Genomic DNA, 22,605 nt, shown 5'->3' on the forward strand with positions numbered 1-22,605 from the left:
CCCCAAAATTATGGCATGAATAGAATGATTTCATTGAAGTGTACTTTGTACAAAATTATCTATCAGGAGAATGATGTAGCTACCGTTGGTAAGGAACAAAGTCATAATTAGGCGAACCCTTGACAGCTCCAGCTACGGCGCAAATCTGCTCTTGGGACATGCTGTAGAGGAAATAGGAACAGGGAAATTACCTGCCTCCTACAATAAATGATGCCCGTAACAATTTAATTGAAGAAGAGAAAAGGAGAAAATGGGGGGAGAAAGGGCGGCTTATAAGGAAACTCGGAACGAATGTTTATCCGCATAACCGAGTCAATCGAGCCAATCCCCGTGAGCCCATTTGCCGTTGTCATTAGTCAGCAAACTGATGGTCAGCACTTCCATTATGTAACCTTGAAACCGCAGATTCCGATGCAAAGTGCTCTCTGAACTCCCAACCGTTACCAGGATCTCACCCCCTCGCCCTCCTCCACCTTTACCCCCACCCTCATATCTCTGTTCTCCTTCCAATGATGCGGCCGCAGCTGTTTCGTGCGGCCGCCCGGTCCCTCCGGGTTCCTAAGGTCACTCCCCGGACCTTCGCGACGACAGCCCCTCGCGCGGCCGAGGTGGAACTCACCATTGGTAAGTCCAATGCTGGTCTAGTCCATTTAAATTGATCGATAACTGATGGCTCGTCTCTCTAGATGGCAAAAAGGTGTCTGTAGAAGGTAGATACTCCCTCGAGCTAACTCATTGTCCCTTCACTCACATTCTCTCCCCAAAGCTGGCTCGGCTCTTATTCAGGCCTGTGAGCAGGCAGGCGCAACGGTTCCCAGGTATGACAATAATCCACCTATCCAATTTGCTTGCAGTACTAACATACACTAGATATTGTTATCACGAGTAGGTGTCTCTGATCGAATCACACATACTGTTTTTGCTAACACCAGTCCCTTAAGAAAACTTTTGGTTGCAGGAAACTGTACGTGCAACCCATACCATACCCCTATTCCACACCATCGAGACTTCTGTACTTACCGATACTATAGGTCGTATGTGCCTCGTCGAAGTCGAACGTGCCCCAAAGCCTGTGGCCTCATGTGCTTGGCCGGTACAACCCGGTATGGTGGTGAAGACGAATTCACCACTGGTCCACAAGGCAAGAGAGGGTGTCATGGAGTTCCTTCTCGCCAATCATCCCCTCGATTGTCCTGTCTGCGACCAAGGAGGAGAATGTGATCTCCAAGACCAGTCGATGCGTTACGGTGCCGATAGGGGTCGATTCCATGAAACCGGTGGAAAGCGTGCCGTGGAGGATAAAAACATCGGTCCACTGGTCAAGACCTCAATGAATCGATGCATTCACTGCACTCGTTGCGTCCGATTCATGAATGATGTCGCCGGTGCCCCAGAACTAGGAACCGCAGGTCGCGGAAACGACATGCAGATTGGAACCTACCTCGAGCAGAACCTCAACTCAGAACTCTCGGGCAATGTTATCGACCTTTGCCCCGTCGGTGCACTAACTTCGAAGCCCTACGCTTTCCGGGCACGTCCGTGGGAGCTCAAGCACACCGAATCGATCGATGTCCTTGACGCGCTTGGCTCTAACATCCGGATTGATAGCAGAGGTCTGGAAGTAATGCGGGTTGTCCCGCGATTGAATGACGATATTAACGAGGAATGGATCAATGACAAGTCGCGATTCGCATGCGATGGGTTGAAGACCCAGCGGCTCACAACTCCGCTCATTCGCCGGGAAGGCAAATTCGTTCCTGCCACTTGGGAACAGGCTCTAACGGAGATCTCATCGGCTCACCAGAAGCTTCAGCCACAGGCCAATGAGTTCAAGGCTGTTGCTGGACACTTGGTTGATACTGAGTCGCTCGTAGCCATGAAGGACCTGGCAAACAAGCTTGGCTCTGACAACCTCGCCCTGGATCAACCCGGCGGCGGTGCCCCCATCGCTCACGGTATCGATGTCCGTTCCAACTACCTGTTCAACTCCAAGATCTATGGAATCGAGGAGGCCGATGCAATCCTCTTGGTTGCAACCAACCCTCGTCACGAAGCCGCAGTTCTTAATGCCCGTATCCGCAAGCAGTATATTAGGTCTGATCTGGAGGTTGGACTTGTCGGCGAGGAGTTTGAAAGCACATTTGACTTCAACCATTTGGGCACTGATGTCTCTTCCTTGAAATCCGCTTTGTCCGGAGAATTTGGCAAGAAGCTTGCCGGAGCCAAACGGCCAATGATTATTGTCGGTAGTGCTGCTGCTGAGCACCCCGATGCCAAGGCTATCTTCGAGGCCGTCGGTGGTTTCGTTGAGAAGAATGCAAGCAACTTCATTACCTCTGAGTGGCAGGGCTATAATGTCCTCCAGCGTGCGGCGTCCCGGGCTGGTGCCTATGAAGTTGGCTTCACTACACCATCTTCCCAGGTTGCTCAGACTACCCCCAAGATGATGTGGCTTTTGGGCGCAGATGAGATTTCCCAAAGCGAGATCCCGAAGGATGCGTTTGTCATCTACCAGGGACACCATGGTGATCGCGGTGCTCAACTTGCTGATGTCGTTCTCCCGGGCGCTGCCTACACCGAGAAGTCAGGTACATACATCAACACAGAAGGTCGTGTGCAGGTTACCCGTGCTGCTACTTCTCTCCCCGGTGCAGCTCGTGATGACTGGAAGATCATCCGTGCCACTAGCGAGTTCCTCGGTGCTCCTCTTCCTTATGATGACATTGAGGCTCTTCGCGACCGCATGGAGGAGATCAGTCCTGTCATGCGTCATTACGACGTTGTTGAGCCGACCTCGGTTGGCTCGTTGAGCAAGGTCCAACTTGTGGACCAGAACCGGGGATCTCCAGCTACTGGGGCTCCTTTCAAGAAGGTGATCGAAGACTTCTTCTTCACTGACGCTATCTCCAGAAGGTGAACACCCTATTCCATCATTTATCATTAATCGATTTGCATTGCTAACTCTACTTTAGTTCGCCCACTATGGCTCGTGCCTCCGCTGCCAAGGCCACTGGAAACCCTGAGACCAATTTCATGGCCGCAGGAGAAATGTCTCCTCAGGCTTTGTATGGCTAGATCGGGTCTATTTTGACCTCATTCTGTGTTTCTCTAATGGTTGCAGGCGTTTTTATTGTACCACATCTTAAATTTCCCTCTTGATGTACTGTTTCCTTTCCATCCTCCGTGTTTTTCCCTATCATCTTGAACACCCTTCCGGTTCCTGTTGACCTCTTCGCCATTCTCCGGTGTCGCCTGGGATTAATCGGTAGTGGTTGCCTTGTACATAAAAGACTGAACCCCCAAAATTTCGAGTCCATGGGCGTCGGAGATGATAAATCTTGCTATTGTAATTTGGTGTGTAGTAGCTTTCGAAAGGCAAATCACACTACAAGATTCCTATAGTAAAAACGAAGTAGAATTATACCGAGACAAATGACTTTAGGAGAAACCCCCCTCCCCTTTTTATCCCAACGACAAGAACAGCGCAGGGAGGAAAAGGAAAGACAAGCCCAGATATATCCATCCATTATGAGATATGTTACAATATCCAGGAGTCAACGTCGCTTGGGCATATACATATATGTCTACAAGCCCAAGGAGTCAAGAGGAACTCTTAACCCCTAGGTCGATTGGGTGCTTTTCTGCATATACGTAATATGGAAACCGTATCTCGGTCCGTTCAACTATGTAATTTATCTGAGTCGTTCTGATGGCCAGTTTAGAGCTCGTCATCATCCGTCTCTCCCGCAGTTTCTTCGGCATCTTCGCTGGGCTGGGTTGGAGCAGTCCTCTTGATGGGCCCGCTAGTCCTTTTGGCAAATGGCAAATGTCTTTGAGGCGGCGCGGTGTCTCTCGCCGGAGAGGCCCGCTTCAACTGGGCGGGTTCATCCTGTGACGAATCGTCGTCCGTCGTGCTATTGTTTTGTTCGTCGTCCAAAGGATGAGGGGTCGAACGCTCTTCATCATCGGTGTCTTGATTGGTGGAGGGACCTTGATCAGTCTTTATTGGATCAATATCCATTTGTTCGAACTCATCAGAGTTGTCTGTGTCGCTCATCCTACGAGCACTTCTCTTTGCTGGATGAGATTTCTCAGCGGTTCCATGTGACTTTTCGGGGATGCTAGCTTGTATCTCAGAGACTGTCGATGTTTGGTTAGCCAAGATGTCTAGGTTTCTCGGTCTATGCCACCTACCTTTGGTAGCATCCACAGTGGCTGATGCCAGAAGACGTTGCTGGTTACGAATTTTGAGCTTTTTCTCGTTCAAGACTTGCACAAACTTGGCCACCAGTCGATTCTCATGCTCGGTTTTCGCATGCATCAGCTCCTCGAGTTGTTCATTCAGCCTATGTATGGTATCTTCGGCAAGGCGATAATGGGCAGTCAGGCTGGATACTTGCTGCTCTAGCATGTGAACTCTAGCCGCAGTGATTCCTGTCCATTCAAACAGCTCGACAGCTTGTTCATCGTCTTGTTTGAGGATAAAGGCACCAAGGCGTTGCTATATTAGCGTTAGTAAGAATATATATACATCCATGGATATAGACCGCCGGTGTGGAACACGAACTGTGATAGTTTGGACTCGCTTGCGTATCGTAATCACAATTTCCTTGTTTTCGTCAGAACCCGATATATTGGCCGAAGCCTCGAGGCCAGTGGCCCAATCCGGCTCATCCGGGGGGGCAGAACATTGTCCCAGAATGAGTGAGACTGTTTTAAACCATTCATCATCCGATCCTTGGTAGTTTTTGGCTTGAAGGTCCTTTAGGCGTGTTTGTTTCACTGCGCGACATGAGCTCATGACTTCCGACCTTCATTCTGGGACGACCCACCTGAGCTAACATAGGGTGATTCCCCCTCAGTAGCCGTCAGCCTCAGATCGAGCGGCGCAGGACTGGTGCACGAGACATGAACCAGTACAAAACCCCCAGTCTCGTCAGATCTGGGAAACCGCAAGATTCGGTCTGTCGAAATGGGAGATGACATATCTGGAAGAGTCAGGCAAAGAAAGGAAATTATAAAGAAAAGGGTACTCTAAATCGAAGTGAAATACTAATTGTCATATCTCAAGGCAGCATTCAAGTGAAACTCATATAAAGTGACAAGGTAGTCCCCACATATACAGTAAATGTGCAATGTAGCTTCACAATTTTGATGGCAATGTCAGAACAGAAACTATTATATACATAAGATAGCATTGACACATATTCAATATATGAATAGCCTACAAATGGTAAATACTGGACAATGTTCTGTTAATTACGTGTAATGACTGGGTATCACATACGGTATTACCTCAAAAAGTATGCAGTCTTGACTGAATATTCAGGTAAACTTGCCTACCTAGATACATTACCAGTACGGGCTGTCACGTTCTTCCTCTCCACGAGGAATTTGAGATCCAGCCACTACACTGCGTCTTTCCCCTGTCTCCTCTTTTTCTTTCCCAAAGTTCCTTTGATTCCTTGAATTCCCCCATCGAAGTGTCTTTGGATGTTCCCAATGGTACTTGTGAATGTTTATGGATGACCCGGCATTTATCAGGTCGCCTAGTGAACCCGCTTGGTCTCATTCGGCGAAATCGACTCTAGAGCGCGGCCGGCTTACATTGATCTGATTCCTCTAACCCGCCTTGCGAAATCCGAGCTCGTCACGCTACGATCAACGGTGAAACCGTACTCCTCACTCCGGTCTTTCGCCCCTACCAACCGACACGGAATGACGCTCATGTCCGCACCCCCTGAACCCTCACCAGTGTCGCAAAGCACTGAGTCTGCTGCTTAATCACAAATCACTTTCGGACGCCTGTAATCATCCCATGACATCTGTGTTCTCTGTACACCTTCAACCAATTCGCTTCGCCGATCATGGAATCTTTACCGATCCACCTACGACCCGGTACCGACGAGCCGATTGAATGCTGGGATGATGACGACGACTTGCAGTTCAGCGAAGATATTCACTTTCGCACCGCATCCAGTGCTGGGTCCATAACAAACTCGTCATTTCGGCCCTCTGGGCACCGAGATTCTATCTCCTCTCGCCGCTCTGCTCGCTCAGATATTGACTCTAATGCGGGTGACGAAGACTGGCAGGTCCCGCTCTATGATAATGATGAATTTGCAAAAGAAGATGCCATTGCCTCGGCCAAGACTGCGGGCATTCCCATTCCTCCAGATATCCCCAAGTCAGCTCTTATTGGGGGCACGATCAAGCGCTTGTCAACTCGAAAGACCAAGCAAACTTTTGTTGATGACTGGTCAGACGACGTTGAGCTCCCGGGTCCCGAAACCCTGCTGCAGCTCAAAACTCCCCAAGAAACATGGTTTCCTGACTCTCTTCGACATTTGAGCTCCGCTGCTACCAGTCCAGTGAAATCCACGGCCTCACCATCTTGGGGTGAGGAGTTCTCGACACGTGTGCAATCTACCTTGGGACCATTTGACACCTCCCAAGACGACAATGGTAGCCTAGAAGCTCGAGACATCCCAACCCTCAAAGCCCCTCGATCTCCGAAGAAATTGAACATTGGCAATGTTGGCAGTGGTTTCAATATTGAACAGGAAGCAGACGACTTCAACCAGGATTTTGAACTTCCTGCTAATCATCAGCCTCTCGAATTATCCCATCGAAAAGCGAATTTCTACGTTTCTAGTCCCACTTTGGAGGACTTTGATCTTGAGTGGTCCGAAGGAAGTATCGGCGTACGAGTTGGTGGTACCACAAGGGATGGTCGTTCGGCTCCCAGTTCTTCCATCTCCATCGCCAGCCCCAGCGTGTCAAGTTGTCTCACGGCGGAAAGTGAAGACGATGGCCTCGACGGTCTCGTCATTCCCGAAGGTCCGCTTGATTTCAGTGCTTCTCTGCAGAAGCGACAGACTGCGCAGGCTGAAAATGCCGAGGCGGAAGAGAGTGATCATATTCCTTCTGATGCCGAGGACTTCTTTTCTGGGATTGATATCGACAATGAGAAGGCTTTCTCCTTTGGAAAGCCCGCCCTGAATCCTAACATAAAGTGCAAGACAGAACGGCCATCCAGCCCGACTCGTCGATCTGCAACAACACTCACGTTCACCAGTGCGACAGGATCTCCACGAACTCGCATCCCACGCTTGTCTGGTCATGATCGAACCCATTCAACCCATCTTGAAACGGTGTCAGAAAGTGGTGCACCTCTTTCCAAATTCCGAACATCACAATCGCGTCTAGGGCATTCATCTCAGTCGTCAACTTCAAGTCTCCCAGCCCCTAGCGCCAATCCGACATCGCCGACTCCTACACTCTCTAGTCGACGGGTGCTCGGGTCTCGCAATTCCCGAGACACTGCCAAGGCCGGCGAGGGTACCCCTTCAGTCAGGCGTTTGAAGACCAAGCGATCCCTGCCATCGATTCGTGGCTTAGGCTCGGCCGCTTCAATGGCCGCTTCCCAGCGACCGGTCGATCGCCCGGTCCGCCTTCCCTCTGCCAGACCTAAAACACCGGTGGATCTCCCTGTAAGTGATGCGAGATCGCTGAATCGTAGACCACAGGTGCCATTTATGCCGGCTGGGGTATCGGAATCCCAATCACACCATGCCAGTGTGAAGGGGTATCGCTCGTCGCGTCGCACGAATTCAGATAGCTCTGGCGGGCTTCTTAGTCCGCAAGGCACAGTCTCCCGACTTTCCCGACCAACTCGCAATGAGCCGTTCCGTGCTGGGTTTGGCGACACAAGCGTCGACTCTCTCGGTTCTACAAAACGTACAATCACACGACCCAGTAAAAGACGCAACTTTGGGGATGGAACCGAGTTGGAGTCCTTTGACGATCTATCTACTTCGGTTCTGGCAGAGAGCAAGTTTGTTAAAACCCCCACCGGTCGAGGCGCTCCAAGGTCCATCCGCGCCCGGCTCAGCCAGAGCCGGATTGATCCCCATGATGCATCTCCCATTCAATCTTCGACGTCCCCATCGACCTCCAAATTACGCAGTCCGACACCTAGATTTGCGCGAGATACAAATGCCTCTAGAAATGCAAGGGAACAACGCATTGCATCCATGACTATTAACTTGAAAAACCGTGAACCAAATCCTCTTTCGACGTTCAACTCAAACTGGAAATCCCAACCCATCTCCAGGATTCCTCCGGCCTCTACAACGGTCAGAAGCCGGAAAGGTAAATCGAATGTCAAATCCACGTCCAAGCCGCACTTGATCAAGCCCATGGGGTCTGGAGTGCAGGATGCCAAATGTAAGCAAGACCGATCTCGACATGATTTGCTCAGGGCTCATTGTTAACTGTCTTTTTTTTTTTTTTTTTCATAGCTGTGAGAGGTATGCGTTACAACCCTACCAATTTCCGGTGGGAAGGAAATGAAAATTTGGTTCAGGAATTTGATGCCACTACTTCCAAATCCCCTAAACCTGCCCCGGCTCTTATCGCCAACGTGGGGGCGCAGAATGTCCAAACGGTTGGTGGAATGGTTTTTGATCCACATCGTATGTGTTGGCTCAGGGCATCTGAAAGTGCAGACGAAGATGTGTTTGCCGGTCTGGATGACTTGGATGAAAAAATCACCGGACGAACCTCTGCGTTTGAGGAAAGTGCCGGTGAATCCTCTGATGAAGGACCTATGACCGAGGAATTTGATGTCGGACCAGAATTCATTCGACGACAGCGGGCCGAGGAAGATAAGTGGAGACGCAAGGTTGCCAAATGGGTATTCGATCGCGAAAATCATTGGCAATGGATCATTCGTGATCTAGCCTTTGAATCATAGAACGAACTTTACGACTCCATGATTTTGTATGTTATGTAATATATGTTTAATCGGACTCGGGAATAAAACCGTCCGAATCTTGTCCGATTGTGTCTCACCTTCAACCAAACGTATGTTATCCTGTCGTCCCGTGTACTTTTTCTTTCTTTTTCTTTCTTTTCTTTTCTTTTCTTTTTTTTTTCTCACGGATACTCACTTGCGCCTAAAAAAAAAGAGGGAGAGATTTAGCCCTGTGGAACAACACAACATGGACAGGGATTGACTTCACACTTCAAATCTCGAGGGCCCAATTCTCTCTTCTCTTCAAGCTTGACTTCCCCATCCATGTTCCTTACCTTTTTGCACGGATACTTGCATGGACAAATCTGCCGGAATCTCCGACTTTGTTTGACGAAAGCAAACCTGCAGAAGTCCTCCCATTCAGGTCTAAGTATAGGAAAAATCGGGGAGATGATTTCGCCCCCCGCTGTACTTCTACTTCACCTCTACTGTCTCCGATAGGGTGCCTCGACTCTCTCCCACATCAACGTGGCTCTTGTGGCGACAGGAATCCGTATCACCCATTGCTGTGCGCTGTCGTATCAGCCTGCTTCCACTTTTTTACCGGGAATTGACCACGAACCCCAGTCCTTCTCGCTTTTCTTTACTTTTCTTTTTTTCCCCCCTTTCGTAACCTATGCTTCCCGTACCTTACAGACGCTCGACACGCCTGGCTCCATTCTTTCTTTTTCTCTGTGACATATTTGCTGTTCCTCTTCCAGGGATACCCTCTGTTGTCTCTTCACAACATGGTCTCGTGCACTTTCATCTTGGGCATCAGCCATGTCAGTCCTGCGCTGTTTGTCTTTTTAATAGAATTGCAACCCCCGTTTCCAGGGCCTTTTGTCAATTATTCCTCTTCTATATCTTCCACACTGTGCTTTTCTATACACAGTTTCTTTTTGTGATACTGTGTACCAGGGTACTGTGGCAATTCTTCGACTGCAAACGAGTTAGCCCAGTCTTCTGGATTTTCTTGTCTTTATGCTGGTCTTTTATATATATATATATATATATCTATCTTCTTGTTTGTTTGAAACAGATCGACGTGGGCTGAACAATAATCAACTGGCATTCAAAAACTCAGGCGTCAATTATGAGTAGCTTTGCAAGACGCAATGAAGGGAATGATGCTTATCTCATGAACCATCAAATGGCAGTGCCTGGCTACGGTCAGCCAGAGAGTCATGATTTCAAGCAAGAAAGCCATGACTTCAACACGCATGGATCTAGTTCATATCATTTCCTTCAGCATTCCTTCAACCCATACGGGTCTCAGTTTGGGCAGCCCTATGGCCCACAGTCGAGTCTGTCTCCGGGGTTGCAGCATTTGCAATATACATCGGAACATTCGATTCCATCGATGACAACCCCTGATGACCCCAGGTTACACCATCCGCCGCAGTTCATGTCCCAATCGCGCTACCTTCAAGGGCCAAGATATCTCCCCCGCGACCCGCTGGGTGAAACGGAGATTGAAAACCAGGAGTCTCATAACGAGGCTACATTGCTGTCAGAGGCTGTAGTGCCGGCACTCAGCGGCTTCCCTGATGTAAAGGAGTTTGATCAACTGATGCAGAAGTGAGTGATCCGTGATCAACCATATGAACCGGAAGCTAATATATCTCACCATCTCAGTTATGTGGAGGACCTGTCCATCAAGAAGCAAGACAAGGCATTGATCTATGCGAAAAGAGCCCGTAACATCAGAACTGTATTGATTGACCCCAAAGATACGGCGGTGGAGTCGGCTCAGTTTCGGTATGGATCTCTTTGAGTCAATCAATTGCCTGCCTTGCTAAACAAACCAGGTTTTGGGTCAAGAAGATGTTCAAACTTCAAGCTGTGGGATCGGATGTATGTATTGCGTGTCCTGGTGGAGATGATTAATGCTGATGGGGCGATTTGTTGCGATATAAAGCATAGGAAGATGATCTGTCACGAGGGAAAGCCGGTTGCAATTCGGGAGAAATTGTTCAAAATCCTCACTAAGGCCCATCAGCAATGCCAGCATGGTGGTCGAGACAAGACATCTGCTCAAGTCCGGCGGATCTATTCATGGTGAGAAACTCTGAGAGTCGAGTTTTATATATATATATATATACACACATGACGTGTCTGACCCACAGCCACTGACTATCTCGCCTTAGGGTTCCCAAGGAATTGATCTCCCGCTTCGTTAAGATCTGCCCAACCTGCCAGGTGCGCCGTGGGGGTTCACGCCTGACGCCACCCAATTCGCGAAGAAGCTCCCCCAGGCTGGAGATGGTCTCTCGACCCCCCAAACTCCCATCGCCGCCAATTTCGCGACGAGAATCGACGTTTGCTGGTCAAATGCCCCTTGACAGGACGCAAGCGGACTATTTTGGCCATTTGCACGCTCACGGTGGCTGGCTAGATAGTCATCAAAATGTGCAAGGTCGCTCAAATATAGGCAATGGAGTTCGGTCGTTCCAGGGTCCCATGGGCAATCTCTCACACTCAATTGCTGGGACCTTGGATCCCTTCTCCACCGATCTATCCATCCCTCCGTCCCAGCTGAGTTACACAGCGGGATATGTGTCGACACACGGGGCTGCGCCCCAGCGAGAGTTTTGATTGTTTTCTCTGGTCAACTTGTGTGGATGTTGCTTTTTGATTTTATCGGAGTACACTAAGTGTGCTCCCCAAAAGTATACCCTGTGAGAAGACTCTAGATCGTTTTATGCTTCCATGTCAATCAACAAGTCCGATAGGTGGCATGCACGAACATGGCGAGAAGTTGATCCCCATCCATTATGGGACTTTAAGTGTACGAGAAAACAAAGGGATGTTAATAGTGAATCAAGGGAAGGGAGGAATTCGGAATAAAACTGGAAACATAAAAAAAAAAAGCACTCTCCCAAACAAAATAAAAAATAATACCCTTGAATTTTAAATCTGGAAACATGATCCTAAGTATACAACATAGGCTATGTAGTAGTGTGAATGGTAGACCAGATGACCCAAAAGTATAGAAATTTTGACCAAGTTGAAGAGAATTTCCTTTCTCTGATCGGCACTATGGAACAAAGCAATCAGATATGGACATGGTCCATGATCGTGTTCAACATTCGATAGTCAACTGTGGGTTTATCTGAGCCTCATGTGACCATTCCTAAGTGCATACAGATTGGCGACATTTCAACATTAATTCATAGCAACCCCTAACGGGAGTTTTGAGGGGTGTTGCATGGGTTCAAGGCACTTGGTGCTCGTGAGACAGGCGATCACAGTGTTCCAGGTAAGTATACAAGGAACGAGTGGTTTGGTTTCAAAATTCCATCTCGGAACCTTGGAAGATCCAAGATATCATCAATTCCTCGACTCATTCAAAAAGAAGAAAAATGGATCCTAAACAGGAAGCGAGAACTTCTTGCCCTTCAAGACCCTGGGAAAAAAAAAAAGTGCAAATGTCAGTGTCCACAGGTCTGTATATATATATAAAAGTTTGAGTGAATCGGGCTTACTTGTTGTAGTAAATGTAAAAGAAATCAGAGTAAAGCAATGTTTGGATGATTCCAGCGATAATGGTCACAGGCTGGAAGGAACGTTGGAAGGAGGCTTCGGTGAAATAGCGGAAGACCCAGTTCGGGATGTAGAGTGCCCTATAGAGCCCCAGGGCAAACAGATAGTGTGTAGTGATAGTGTCTGCCTCCCCAGTTCGTTGCAGCATGAATAGTTGTGGCAATATGGCAACCGACTCTAACCATATAGAAAAAGTCCAGAGTATCTACATGACGTTAGTCCGGATCTTTCCACTTCATAGACTGGGCGTTCAACCAACCTCTGAGATGCGATAATCGCGTGGAAATAGAATCGCGAGCACCGCGCTAATCCCGAGGAGGTATTGAACCTTAAAAGTATCGATGTTGGGATCATGTGTGGGCTTGTAGTCGTTGAGCATGAGGTAGATGACGTAGGCCGAGGAACCGATAAACAGAAGCTTGAAGGTGGTGAGGTACCGAGACTCGGTGAACGTCCAGAAAAGATCTAGAAGGTGCATGAGCGATTTTGATGAACATAAAGCCAACAGTGACATCGAAACCTACCGAGATACCGAGTGACAAAAACGAGAAGGTATAGTACCTGCGATTTGAACGACAACCCGGAACAACTCTGCGATCTACCATTAGTTGCAAGTCATGTGTGGCTTTTATGGACATGAGCACATACACCTGACATCTTCATCTTCCGCAGAAGCATGAAGATCGACGCCAGATGAGAGAAGTCGGCTGCAATCAAACGTTAGTATACCGCGTTGGTTTCCATTGGTTGTTATGTCGTACCTAATAACCTGAAGATATTCATAATGCCGGTGACGGATCTCAGTTAGCAGTGTGGGTGATCTAAGCCGAGATAGAGAAAGAGAGAGAAGGGGAGAGGAGAAGGGGGCGGCGAGATTGAGAATTGGTAGGAGTTTCGACCAAAACAGCAGAGTTGTTGACACGAAGGCAGAAAAATCGAAGGGGAACTTAAATTACTTGCAGATCAGGTACGAGAGGTACATGTACATACACGCGGTGTACATACCGTACACATACATACGACATACCTTGAAATTTGTATGTGGAATAGCCAATGAACATTTATACTTACTGGTACATTTTGCAAAGTACCAAATGCGTGTATTTTAGTTACGAAAATACTTTGCCTGAAGTAGATTATTGTATCTAAATGATCTAGCATATCCCCTAGTATGCTATTATATAGACACCTTGCATTATATCTCGATATGTATATCAAATTTAAACATTGCATCGATCAGATATTTACTTTATATGTGCACCCCGGAGTGCATAATGTCGTCAAATCATTATATTGATACAACCCTGGAAAAATACAAATTATAATCGCTACTTAGACCTCCCCAATACCTTGACAAAACCAGACATGACCAGATGAAACGCCGAGACCAATTGCCATTCCAGAACAAACATGTACATTGGCCTCGCTAGAACAGATTTCCGCCTCCAATGCTCTCATCGGCCATTCGCTGGAGATGGCCTTCAGCTAGCTCGCTCTTAAGAGCGCAGATTGAGCTTTCGCGATCGAGTCGATCCCAGTCTCGAAGTTCCGCTCGTTTAGACCTCTGGGTCTCTGCGATCTGCTCAAGGAGTTTTTCCTTGTCAATATCGAGCTGAGCCAGTCGCTTCTCCACGGCAGGATCCAGAAGCGACGGAAGACTCCGACCTTCCGGTATAATAGTACATAGCCCCGCAAGATGGTTTATACCCCTCTGAGCCAATGGTTGAGTTACAGATGGAGTGCTGGGTTGCCGGGAAGTCGGAAGTCGGTAACTGCCACCTGGTACGGGTGATGAAAAAGATGCACGAGGACCTGCTGGTGGGGCTTGCGAAGGTGTAGCAGGTCCGCGGCGTACAGGTGGAGACCCCGTCCAAGTTTCACGTGGGCCAGGTCCGCGGCGAGGACGAGTTGGCGCTGACAGTAAAGAGACATGCGGAGGACCCCGATGCTGATTAGATGGCGGTCTCGGTCCTTGATAAGGCCCTGACGGTGGTAGCGGAACTAGGCTGGCACCGTGGTTTTTGGGTTGAGTTGGGATGTTGCCACCAACCCTGGTCCCGCTTGTGTGAGATTCCACAGTTGCATTTTCTGAAATCGAAAAAGGCGAATGATTACCAACCGATACCCGATCCTCACGATCCGGCCGTTGCTGTTGGTGAGAGGGCCCCGTATCGTAGATCTGATCCCTGTAGGGTGATCGCCCTGAGGATTTGGATGAACGTTGGAAGGGTGCCGGAGAGCGAATCGGTGACCGATTACGAGCTGTGTGGGAAACCACAACAGGCTTTTCCATAGCCGGCGACGAACGTCGAGACATCGGGGCGGGTTGTGAGGCCAAGGCTTGTGCAGGTGAAACATGTCTTGGTGGCGACAAAGTATGATCTCGTTTCGCCGCGTCACGGATGTGGCCTCGATGCGAGGCATTGATTGGGCTTTGTGGCAATAAGACTTCCGCTTGTACTCTTGGCGAGGAAGCTCTGGGGGGTTTGTCAATATTCAAGACAGCAGGGCCGTCTCGTCTCGCGGATCGGAAACCCTGGCTGCTAGGAGTTGTATCGCGTGTTCGTCTAGGGCTGTTGCGAGCACGAGATGCGTTCCGTGATCTGCCATCACTGTAGGGCGATTTTGAGCGCCATTTTTGGGGCGGTGATCTGACCCTTTCATCTCTTCTGGGCGAGAATCTTCTTGGTGGAGATCGTCTTCTTTCATAGGGGGCTGGTCCAAAGTTTCTCCCTGGAGGAGTACGTGAGCGGCGCCGATATGGTGGTGGTGACCGACTTCGTATGCGCCCATACCCTCTATTTGATGACGGTACCCAAGTGTCGGCTCGTGGTCGAGGAGGGCTTCGGGTGCGTGGTGGCGAACGCCGGTGACGAATTTCATACCCCCGAGAAGGGGAACGACCGCTTCTCTCAGCTGGACGATAACTTTCTCCACCTCGTCGTTCATCAAATCTAGGGAAATACTTAGATACTGTCTGCCTTTAAACGTCTTGATGTGCCTACAAACCTTCTGCGATCCCAGTCCATTCTGGCAATGAGAATAAGGGATATTAGAGGCGGTGGGATGAGGTTCAAAGTACTCTGGTGTGTAAATAGAAGGCAGAGCACAGGAACACACAATTACCCAGTGCTACTTCTCCGTCTCCTGGGGGGGGAGAGTGAAAGTATGTCAAAGAATTGAAGGGTCGAAATGTGGTAGATGAGAGGACTAAGCTAAACCCTTTTGGGAATCCATTCCTGGGACTGTGGACCTCGATACATCGATGTATGTACGCATATACAACAAGAGCCAATCTATGCTCACCGAATATTGATACAGATCATGGATTATTTAATAAGGCGTTGTTTCAAAACTAACCGTACATTACAGGCCAAAGACCTTTCTTACCACCTAGAGTGTAAGCAGCCAAACTCCAATCCTCATCATGATGCACGCTGGGGGAACCCAAAAGGAACAAGATAGGGGGAAAAAATACAATGAAAGAAACGTCTTTAATGCTTCCCTCGTCTCTCCTCTTCCTTTCGCAATCTTTTGCGGCTCTCTTGTGCAATCATGTCACTTAAATCCTCCTGGAAACCCCAGTTCGGTGGGTTTTGCTGCTGTCTCTGTGACTCATACATGCTCTGGAGGCTCTCTTTGCTGAGACCATCGCCAGATTGGATTGCATCCAAGTTGACAGACACTTCAACATCCCCAGGCTTCTTGCGCTTCCTGGTTTGGTCATCTGCACCAAGAACAGGAGGCTTGCCTGTTGATCCGCTGAGATCGTAGGCCCTATCACCCCCGAAAAAGCCTTCCACGTTCGTTTGCCTCTCGGGGATGACCTGGTAAGCACTCCGAGGGTGAACGGATTCCTCCGTGTCGGTACCGCGATGGTGTTTGCGCACATCAAACTCCCCAGAAACATTCTCAGCGCCAACAAATTCAGATGGTACTGCTGAATCTATCCCACTTGGGGTTTCCATGCCACTAGGAGAATGAGCACCTGTACCCGCATCATCTTCGTCGCTTTCTTCTTCCTGTTCATCCTCGTCCTCTGCTTCACTCTCCTCTTCTGACTCTTCCGATTCATGTAATTCTCCCCAAAGCTCTTTTTCGATCGGCTCTCCTTGCTGGGCATGTTGCTGAGGTTGTAAAACGCCGAAGATATCGCCTCCGAATAATGGGCGGTTGTGTTCATCGACTGGTGGCTTGCCATACCCTCCAGGATGATAACCCCACGACGCACCAGGCGGAGGCGGCGCATTGAGACCGGGAATTTTCAACGCGGGATAGGAAGACGGGGGACCATATCGCTGCTGATTGACGAGCCACGGCGGAGGGGCTCCTGGGGCCATACCAAGAGCGTCCCTTAAATCATCGCTCAGTTCACCAGGTCGGAGGTGCTTGAGATTGGTCTCGTATTCTTTGCCCTCATAGTAGATCTCGCCGTAGCGAGTCAGCTCTGGCTTAGTTTGAAAGCGGAAAAATGCCTCGTAAAGCTTCTGGTAATCAATGTCCAGCTTGCCCATCTTTGGCTGCACTCTTTCCCTTTGCTTCTGTTTCAAACTTGACTGTTCTTGCTTCTCTAAAGCGGCGTCGCGCATTTCAGATATTCCCGTCTCCTGTATAAATTTAGGGAGAGCAAACGGCGCCTTCTCCACTCCACGTTTGGATGAGAGATACTCTCGCTTGAGCGACCAGTGAGAGGGGACCGGGACCACATTGCGATGGGCTTTAATGTGAACGAGAAGTCGAGGATCAGGGGCGGATGTATCTGTCCATTCAACAATTTCAGGCTTTCGTACCATTGCTTTGAGTTCAGCAACGGATAGCTTGTTCATTTCTTTCCGCTTCTTTTTTGAAATCTTGGGCTCACTCTCTTGCTCTTCGTCGGGTATTTCATCACCGTCGTCAAAGAAGACCTCAGGTTTATCGGACTCCTTCGTTGGTGAATTTTCGTTCAGTGTCTCGTCAAATTTTCCAGCAACACCTTTGTACATCTCCCATAGCGGATCGGTTGGCTCGGGAAGCAGATCAGTGTCGGTATCAGCTGATGCATCCTGAGAAGTAGCCACTGGCAGAGGTGACAGTTCGCGTGATACAGTGTTGTCAATGGGAACGTTTGTAGTCTTTGCAGTAGTGTCAGCTTTGCATCGGCTATGGCTTAGAGACTTCGAGAAATATATATGCCTTACCTCGGCTTTATGGGCCTTCTTCTTCGCTCTTCTGAGCTGGTTCTTGCTTAATTTCATGGTTGCCGGAAGGTTTGGTAGCCGCTCAATCAAGGTGATGTATTGTAGAAATTGAAATGGATATGGCACAAACAGCTTGGTTCAAGTGCGTGCAATGATAAATTTAGATAGCGACAGACGATGAAGTGGGCGGACAAGGTTAAAAACCGAATATATTGCAACTCAATTGTCATCACGTGAATAAAGCTACAATGGCTTACCGCCTGTATTTTGCCACACTGCATACCGCCTACATCACCAGGGGTTGGAAGCCTTCCTAGTGTACATTATTGTACATAGATATATTTGATGCAAGTCTTTTTTAATAGAATTTTCGGTGTTTTTCCAATACACTACTAAAATGGGATCCAAAAGAAAAGAAAAGAAAAATAATGTGTTATTGTACAAAATGTGAAACAAAATGAGCTGTGTACCCGATGGTGAAGACTATCAGCGAAGATAACGAATAAACCCGAAGGCAATTTTCACCCAAGGCGAAAGGTCTAAGCAGCTTTTTGATGCCGTAAGTCACCAGTCCGGCCAGATCACAGTGAAATAATCCGGATATACAATAGTTGCCAGTGTTGATGTGAGTGGTCCAATGTTGAGCTCGGCAAAACCTAGAAGGTTAGACAGACAGTCTATTTCTTCTTCTTTGCGGACCTCGATTCTGTTCGGGTATTAGATCTTGATCCCAGTATGAAACCATTGGGTGTAGGGGAAATTACCTGCAGCAGTTCGTTTCTTCTTCGGTCGACCCTTCCCTCGCAATTTGGCACTGTGATTCAGATGTTTAGCGGGAGCCCATTTTGATGTGATGTGGATAACGGTTCTTACATCTGAATAGCTTCTTCCCTGTCATCTTCGGCTTCGTCAAATGTCGTCAATCCAAGAGGCTTATAAGTATTTTGTAAATCCTGGAAAGACACAGTCTTCTTTGGGTACCAGGCTGCAAGCGCTGGTCCACGCAGGCGCTGTCTCAAGACCTTGTTGCCCAGTCGAAGCCGTTGTGGGTTGAAATTAAGAGAGAATACGCGGCATTGGGTCTAGAGAATTGCAAATTAGTGGGTGCCAGCACATACAACGGAAAGTGTGGTTGAACCTTCACTAGATCCAATATCCGACTTGACGCCATTTTCCTTTGTTAGAGGTTCAGAAGAATCATATGCAAAGAGAAATTTGCGAAGCAGCTGTTCACAGCAGCTCGGTAGACAGATGTTAGGGAGATACCAACTGAAGTTTGTCAGTAGTCATGTGACCTCCCGGAGTATACCGCCTACATATCATTCATGTGTTTTACTTCGGATAGGAAGCAAAAAAAAAAAAAAAAAAAAAAAGGGCAAAGCTGGACTGCGACTGAACAGTACTTACACCAATTGGCATGCCTCAAGACAATGAAATAGCAGATTCAGCAGGCTTAAAAGGCCCAGTGGTAGATCTGAAAAGATCGTCATCTGTCTTCGGGTCAGATGCCACACTAAACTCACAAAAGCGGCTGAAGGTGAATATCGTATTCTCGTCCCACTGGGTGAACATCCGTTCGTTTAAGTAACTTACTGACGCCTACTTGCATAAAGGTTCAACAATCAAGTCGACCATCGGACACTAAGTTCTCTAGTGGTGTCAGTCACGGCATGGCCAAGTCCAGCAACAATTCTCGTCTTCTTTTTCTACAGCACCTTGTTCGAGAAATTTCAACCGGTACTGATCTCGCCGGTGCTGACTCAGAGGTTGTGGACGCGATTTTGAGGCTGGATGACACATTTTGTGGGACAAAGAACCAATTACCTTGCAGAGATTCTTCCATGGCTGGTGAGGTCCCAAAATCACACCACCCAGATCACAGTTCCAAGCTGGTCAGTGGATCGCGTGACCCTAAGCTACCCCCGATCAGTGATGACAAGCTGGAACTTGCTGTCTTTACCCATCCAGCTCTTAGCAACAATAACAACACAACCTACGACCGACTCGAGATTCTAGGCGATGCATACATTGAGCTGATTGCAACCAAACTCGTCTGGGAGATATTTCCAGATTTACCAGCAGGTCGAATATCACAGATTCGGGAGATCCTTGTTAAGAACGAGACACTTTCGGGCTTTGCAGAAAGATTTGGTTTGGACCGCAGGGTTTCTGTGCCACCAAACTACAATACCCCGTCAAAGCGATGGACTAAAACAAAGGGTGACGTCTTCGAAGCCTACGTCGCGGCAGTCATACTATCCGATCCTGTTTGTGGCTACGAAGTAGCCGAGCATTGGCTAGCAGGTTTATGGGTGCCGATTCTCAAGAACCTGGGGCACCAGAAAGGGGAGTTACGCTCCAAGGAGGCTCTTGCTAGGAAGATCATGGGGAAAAGCGTCAAGCTTGAATACCTCGAGGAGCGTCCATCAATTCAACAGAAGGGTGGCACACAGACTTTCTTCGTGGCGTTATATCTCACAGGATGGGGATGGAATAAAAGGTTTCTGGGTTCCGGTCAGGGTTTGAGTAAAGCAGCTGCAGGTGATGAAGCAGCGAAAAAGACATTGCTGAATACGTCCCTGATTCTTGAAATCATGTCAGCAAAGGAATCATGGGAGTCTAACTCTTAAAAATCTTGGTCATATGCCTGTCGCGATCGATCGAGTCAGTGTCTTCTCGACGTCACATTTCCAATTGAAGAAAATACCACCCATATTGATACATCCGTGCATATCTGTGCATTCTACTTGTATCCTAATGGGTATGCCGGCTAGGTAGCGGTTTTATAGTACAACCGGCCGGTTTAATTTTTTTTCTAAAAAATACAGACCCTCGTCATATGAAACCGATCACCTAAAAGAAACTATACGTTTTACTAAGGAGACTATGTAAGAAATATATGTAAATAGTTAACTAGTTATTTTTCCTAATAATATTATATAGGGACGGTGAGATTCTGTAAGGGGGTTCTTAAGACATAAATTATTAAACTATATACCGGTTTATAGGCTTCCGTATAACCTAACCGGACCCGGACCTAACCCAGGTTTAGGTCGGGTCTGGGCCTAAAATCTCGACCTAGCGCTGGGTTCTGAGTTACTACCCTAGTACCCTTAACCTAGACCTAGCATAAACCTAGGCTGTTACGAGCCAGTTCTTTAAACAAAAAGAGTGCATTCATACAGAGGGGGAAAGAAAGGAAAGGAAAGCATTGGTGGAATGACAGGATTTGTGGGTCCCTGCCCTCAGCAGTGTAAACCATGTAAATAAACGACCTACTCGCTTAAGATAATAACCTAAAGAAGAAAGAACTAACACGGTTAGGAACGGCAGAATACTTAGATCGTCACATACTCCCCGACTAAAATTATATTTAGTCTCTGGATGCCGGTTTATCATCGTCACTATGGTCCTCGATAACTCGGTCTTTATAACGGATAAAGATCCTTACAACGCGGAGACGGAGTCACCTGACTGCATCGGTCGGGTATCGGGAATGAATCGCTAAGGGATCGTCACATGGCCCCCACGTGAACATAGCGACACATATAGTATAGGATTCCCTGAATCCCCGTTTCCTTTGGTAAGAATTAGTCTTAGCAAACATAGATAATACATTCCCTTTCCCCCTAAGTCATTATATCTTACCCGGTTAGTAGGCCTTATACCTAAAAACTATATACTCTTATAATTCCAATTCTTCTTTAACTACCTAGGATATAATGCCTCCCCGCCGTAGTACTAGGAGACTATACTAAGACTGCTAGGTATCTATCTTAGATCAGTGATAGATCGGCATGAATTGTTAAAAGCTAGGAGACCAACCACCCTAAGTCTTAAACCTTATAGGAGATATAGACTCTAAAAGGGTTAGAGGAACGGAGGAAATTTTTAAGGCTATATAAGAGACTATCCGAAAGCTTATTAAAAAGGTAGAGCTGTAATAAAGGATTATTATAGCTAAGAAATTAATTATAGAAAATAAATACAAGATCTAAGGGTCTAACTAAATATAAATTATAAATTAAGTAACGTATTTCACCACCGAGTGGTCCACACCCCCGAGTGGTCCAACCCACCCAAAACGCGTCCATCAATTAGCACTTAACCAACTCAGCCACCCACCATGCCACCAATTCGCTCTCAAAGCTCTCGAAATTTAATAGAGTAGGAGGGGGGGATCTTATTAGCTGTTTAGGCCTTTAAAAACCAAGAGATCCCCTCTATTTACGAAGCTGCACGTCGATTTAAAGTTCTAAAGTTAACTCTTCTCCGTCGTCTAAAGAATACCCCTAACCGCGCGACTTCACGCGCTAATTATAAGAACTTAATAGAAGTTAAAGAGGAATCTCTTTAAAAATGGATTATCTCTATGGATTCTCGTGGAGTGGCCCCTCACCCTTCTACTATTCGAGAAACAGCGAATCTTCTTCTTAAATAGCGTATAACTACCCCTATTATTTCGGTCGGCGAAAATTAGGTTATAAAATTTATAAAAAGGCGTCCTCTTATCTCCTCCCGATTCTTAAAACGCTATAATCACGAGCGCGCGAAATATAAAGATTTAAAAATCATGTAAGAGTGGTTCGATATTATTTAAAAAATAATGCTTTAATTTAGAATCGACCCCGATAATATTTATAACTTCGACGAGACCGGTTTCGCGATAGGGTTAATCGCTATAGCGAAGGTGATCACGAGGAGTGATCTCCCTAGTCGGCGCTCGCTTCTATAGCCTAGAAATCGTGAATAGGTGACTATTATTAAGTGTACGAATGCTTTAGGTAGGCCCTCCCTCTATATATGATTTTTAAAGATAAAGCCTTCCTCGAATCTTGGTTCGACGACCTTCCGGATAACTAGCGATTTAAAGTTAGTCCGAACGGTTAGGCCACTAATAAAATTAGACTTCGCTAGCTTAAAAAGCTCTTTATTTTATTGCCTCTCGATATTAGCTATTTTACGGTATTAAAACGATCATATAGTCGGCTAGTTAAGATAAAAATAAGACGCGGGATTAATTATATTAATAAATTTAACTTCCTCGAAGCGTACCCCCCTCGCACGAATTAAAGCCTTTAA

At 47.5% G+C, this 22,605-nt stretch overlaps 10 protein-coding genes across 10 annotated transcripts; 4 read left to right on the forward strand and 6 right to left on the reverse strand.

Annotated features, from left to right (window-relative positions):
* Positions 1–437: 437 nt before the first annotated feature.
* On the forward strand, positions 438–3,339 carry N7447_002160 (putative NADH-ubiquinone oxidoreductase, subunit G). Its single transcript, XM_057226436.1, has 7 exons — positions 438–624; positions 687–710; positions 767–818; positions 871–885; positions 942–964; positions 1,032–2,913; positions 2,973–3,339. The coding sequence occupies exons 1-7, from the start codon at positions 510–512 to the stop codon at positions 3,073–3,075; spliced, it is 2,214 nt and encodes a 737-aa protein (XP_057090452.1). The 5' UTR covers positions 438–509; the 3' UTR covers positions 3,076–3,339.
* A 379-nt stretch (positions 3,340–3,718) lies between these two features.
* Positions 3,719–4,986, reverse strand: N7447_002161 (uncharacterized protein; the record flags this gene model as incomplete). Its single annotated transcript, XM_057226437.1, has 4 exons — positions 3,719–4,140; positions 4,195–4,501; positions 4,568–4,782; positions 4,833–4,986. 4 exons carry the CDS (start codon positions 4,984–4,986, stop codon positions 3,719–3,721), a joined length of 1,098 nt encoding a protein of 365 aa, XP_057090453.1.
* An 881-nt stretch (positions 4,987–5,867) lies between these two features.
* Positions 5,868–8,758, forward strand: N7447_002162 (putative cytokinesis regulator (Byr4); the record flags this gene model as incomplete). Its single annotated transcript, XM_057226438.1, has 2 exons — positions 5,868–8,229; positions 8,304–8,758. 2 exons carry the CDS (start codon positions 5,868–5,870, stop codon positions 8,756–8,758), a joined length of 2,817 nt encoding a protein of 938 aa, XP_057090454.1.
* A 1,135-nt stretch (positions 8,759–9,893) lies between these two features.
* N7447_002163 (integrase zinc binding domain-containing protein) lies at positions 9,894–11,395 on the forward strand (the record flags this gene model as incomplete). Its single annotated transcript, XM_057226439.1, has 5 exons — positions 9,894–10,378; positions 10,436–10,558; positions 10,609–10,654; positions 10,719–10,858; positions 10,948–11,395. The coding sequence occupies 5 exons, from the start codon at positions 9,894–9,896 to the stop codon at positions 11,393–11,395; spliced, it is 1,242 nt and encodes a 413-aa protein (XP_057090455.1).
* Positions 11,396–12,164: 769 nt separating this feature from the next.
* On the reverse strand, positions 12,165–13,126 carry N7447_002164 (uncharacterized protein; the record flags this gene model as incomplete). The annotated part of the gene is made up of 6 exons (XM_057226440.1): positions 12,165–12,206; positions 12,286–12,548; positions 12,603–12,808; positions 12,868–12,934; positions 12,992–13,050; positions 13,105–13,126. 6 exons carry the CDS (start codon positions 13,124–13,126, stop codon positions 12,170–12,172), a joined length of 654 nt encoding a protein of 217 aa, XP_057090456.1. The 3' UTR covers positions 12,165–12,169.
* Positions 13,127–13,769: 643 nt separating this feature from the next.
* N7447_002165 (uncharacterized protein) lies at positions 13,770–14,660 on the reverse strand (the record flags this gene model as incomplete). Its single annotated transcript, XM_057226441.1, has 1 exon — positions 13,770–14,660. One exon carries the CDS (start codon positions 14,658–14,660, stop codon positions 13,770–13,772), a length of 891 nt encoding a protein of 296 aa, XP_057090457.1.
* Positions 14,661–14,839: 179 nt separating this feature from the next.
* Positions 14,840–15,292, reverse strand: N7447_002166 (uncharacterized protein; the record flags this gene model as incomplete). Its single annotated transcript, XM_057226442.1, has 1 exon — positions 14,840–15,292. The coding sequence occupies one exon, from the start codon at positions 15,290–15,292 to the stop codon at positions 14,840–14,842; it is 453 nt and encodes a 150-aa protein (XP_057090458.1).
* A 545-nt stretch (positions 15,293–15,837) lies between these two features.
* On the reverse strand, positions 15,838–17,580 carry N7447_002167 (U2 snRNP complex subunit CUS1; the record flags this gene model as incomplete). Its single annotated transcript, XM_057226443.1, has 2 exons — positions 15,838–17,457; positions 17,524–17,580. 2 exons carry the CDS (start codon positions 17,578–17,580, stop codon positions 15,838–15,840), a joined length of 1,677 nt encoding a protein of 558 aa, XP_057090459.1.
* A 620-nt stretch (positions 17,581–18,200) lies between these two features.
* Positions 18,201–18,694, reverse strand: N7447_002168 (mitochondrial 37S ribosomal protein mS33; the record flags this gene model as incomplete). Its single annotated transcript, XM_057226444.1, has 4 exons — positions 18,201–18,229; positions 18,288–18,337; positions 18,397–18,605; positions 18,662–18,694. 4 exons carry the CDS (start codon positions 18,692–18,694, stop codon positions 18,201–18,203), a joined length of 321 nt encoding a protein of 106 aa, XP_057090460.1.
* Positions 18,695–18,940: 246 nt separating this feature from the next.
* Positions 18,941–20,153, forward strand: N7447_002169 (ribonuclease III; the record flags this gene model as incomplete). Its single annotated transcript, XM_057226445.1, has 2 exons — positions 18,941–19,060; positions 19,137–20,153. 2 exons carry the CDS (start codon positions 18,941–18,943, stop codon positions 20,151–20,153), a joined length of 1,137 nt encoding a protein of 378 aa, XP_057090461.1.
* Between the last annotated feature and the right edge of the window lie 2,452 nt (positions 20,154–22,605).

The sequence above is a fragment of the Penicillium robsamsonii genome, assembly GCF_028829455.1.
Source record: "Penicillium robsamsonii strain IBT 29466 chromosome Unknown utg000001l_segment0_segment0, whole genome shotgun sequence".
In the NCBI taxonomy this organism is placed as follows: domain Eukaryota; kingdom Fungi; phylum Ascomycota; class Eurotiomycetes; order Eurotiales; family Aspergillaceae; genus Penicillium; species Penicillium robsamsonii.

Excerpts from the sequence above, each read along its gene's own strand:
- N7447_002160 (XM_057226436.1), top strand. The coding sequence starts at position 510 with ATGATGCGGCCGCAGCTGTTTCGTGCGGCCGCCCGGTCCCTCCGGGTT. Across the intron at positions 711-766 it reads CAAAAAGGTGTCTGTAGAAG|CTGGCTCGGCTCTTATTCAG; the intron begins GTAGATACTCCC and ends CTCTCCCCAAAG. Across the intron at positions 2,914-2,972 it reads ACTGACGCTATCTCCAGAAG|TTCGCCCACTATGGCTCGTG; the intron begins GTGAACACCCTA and ends ACTCTACTTTAG.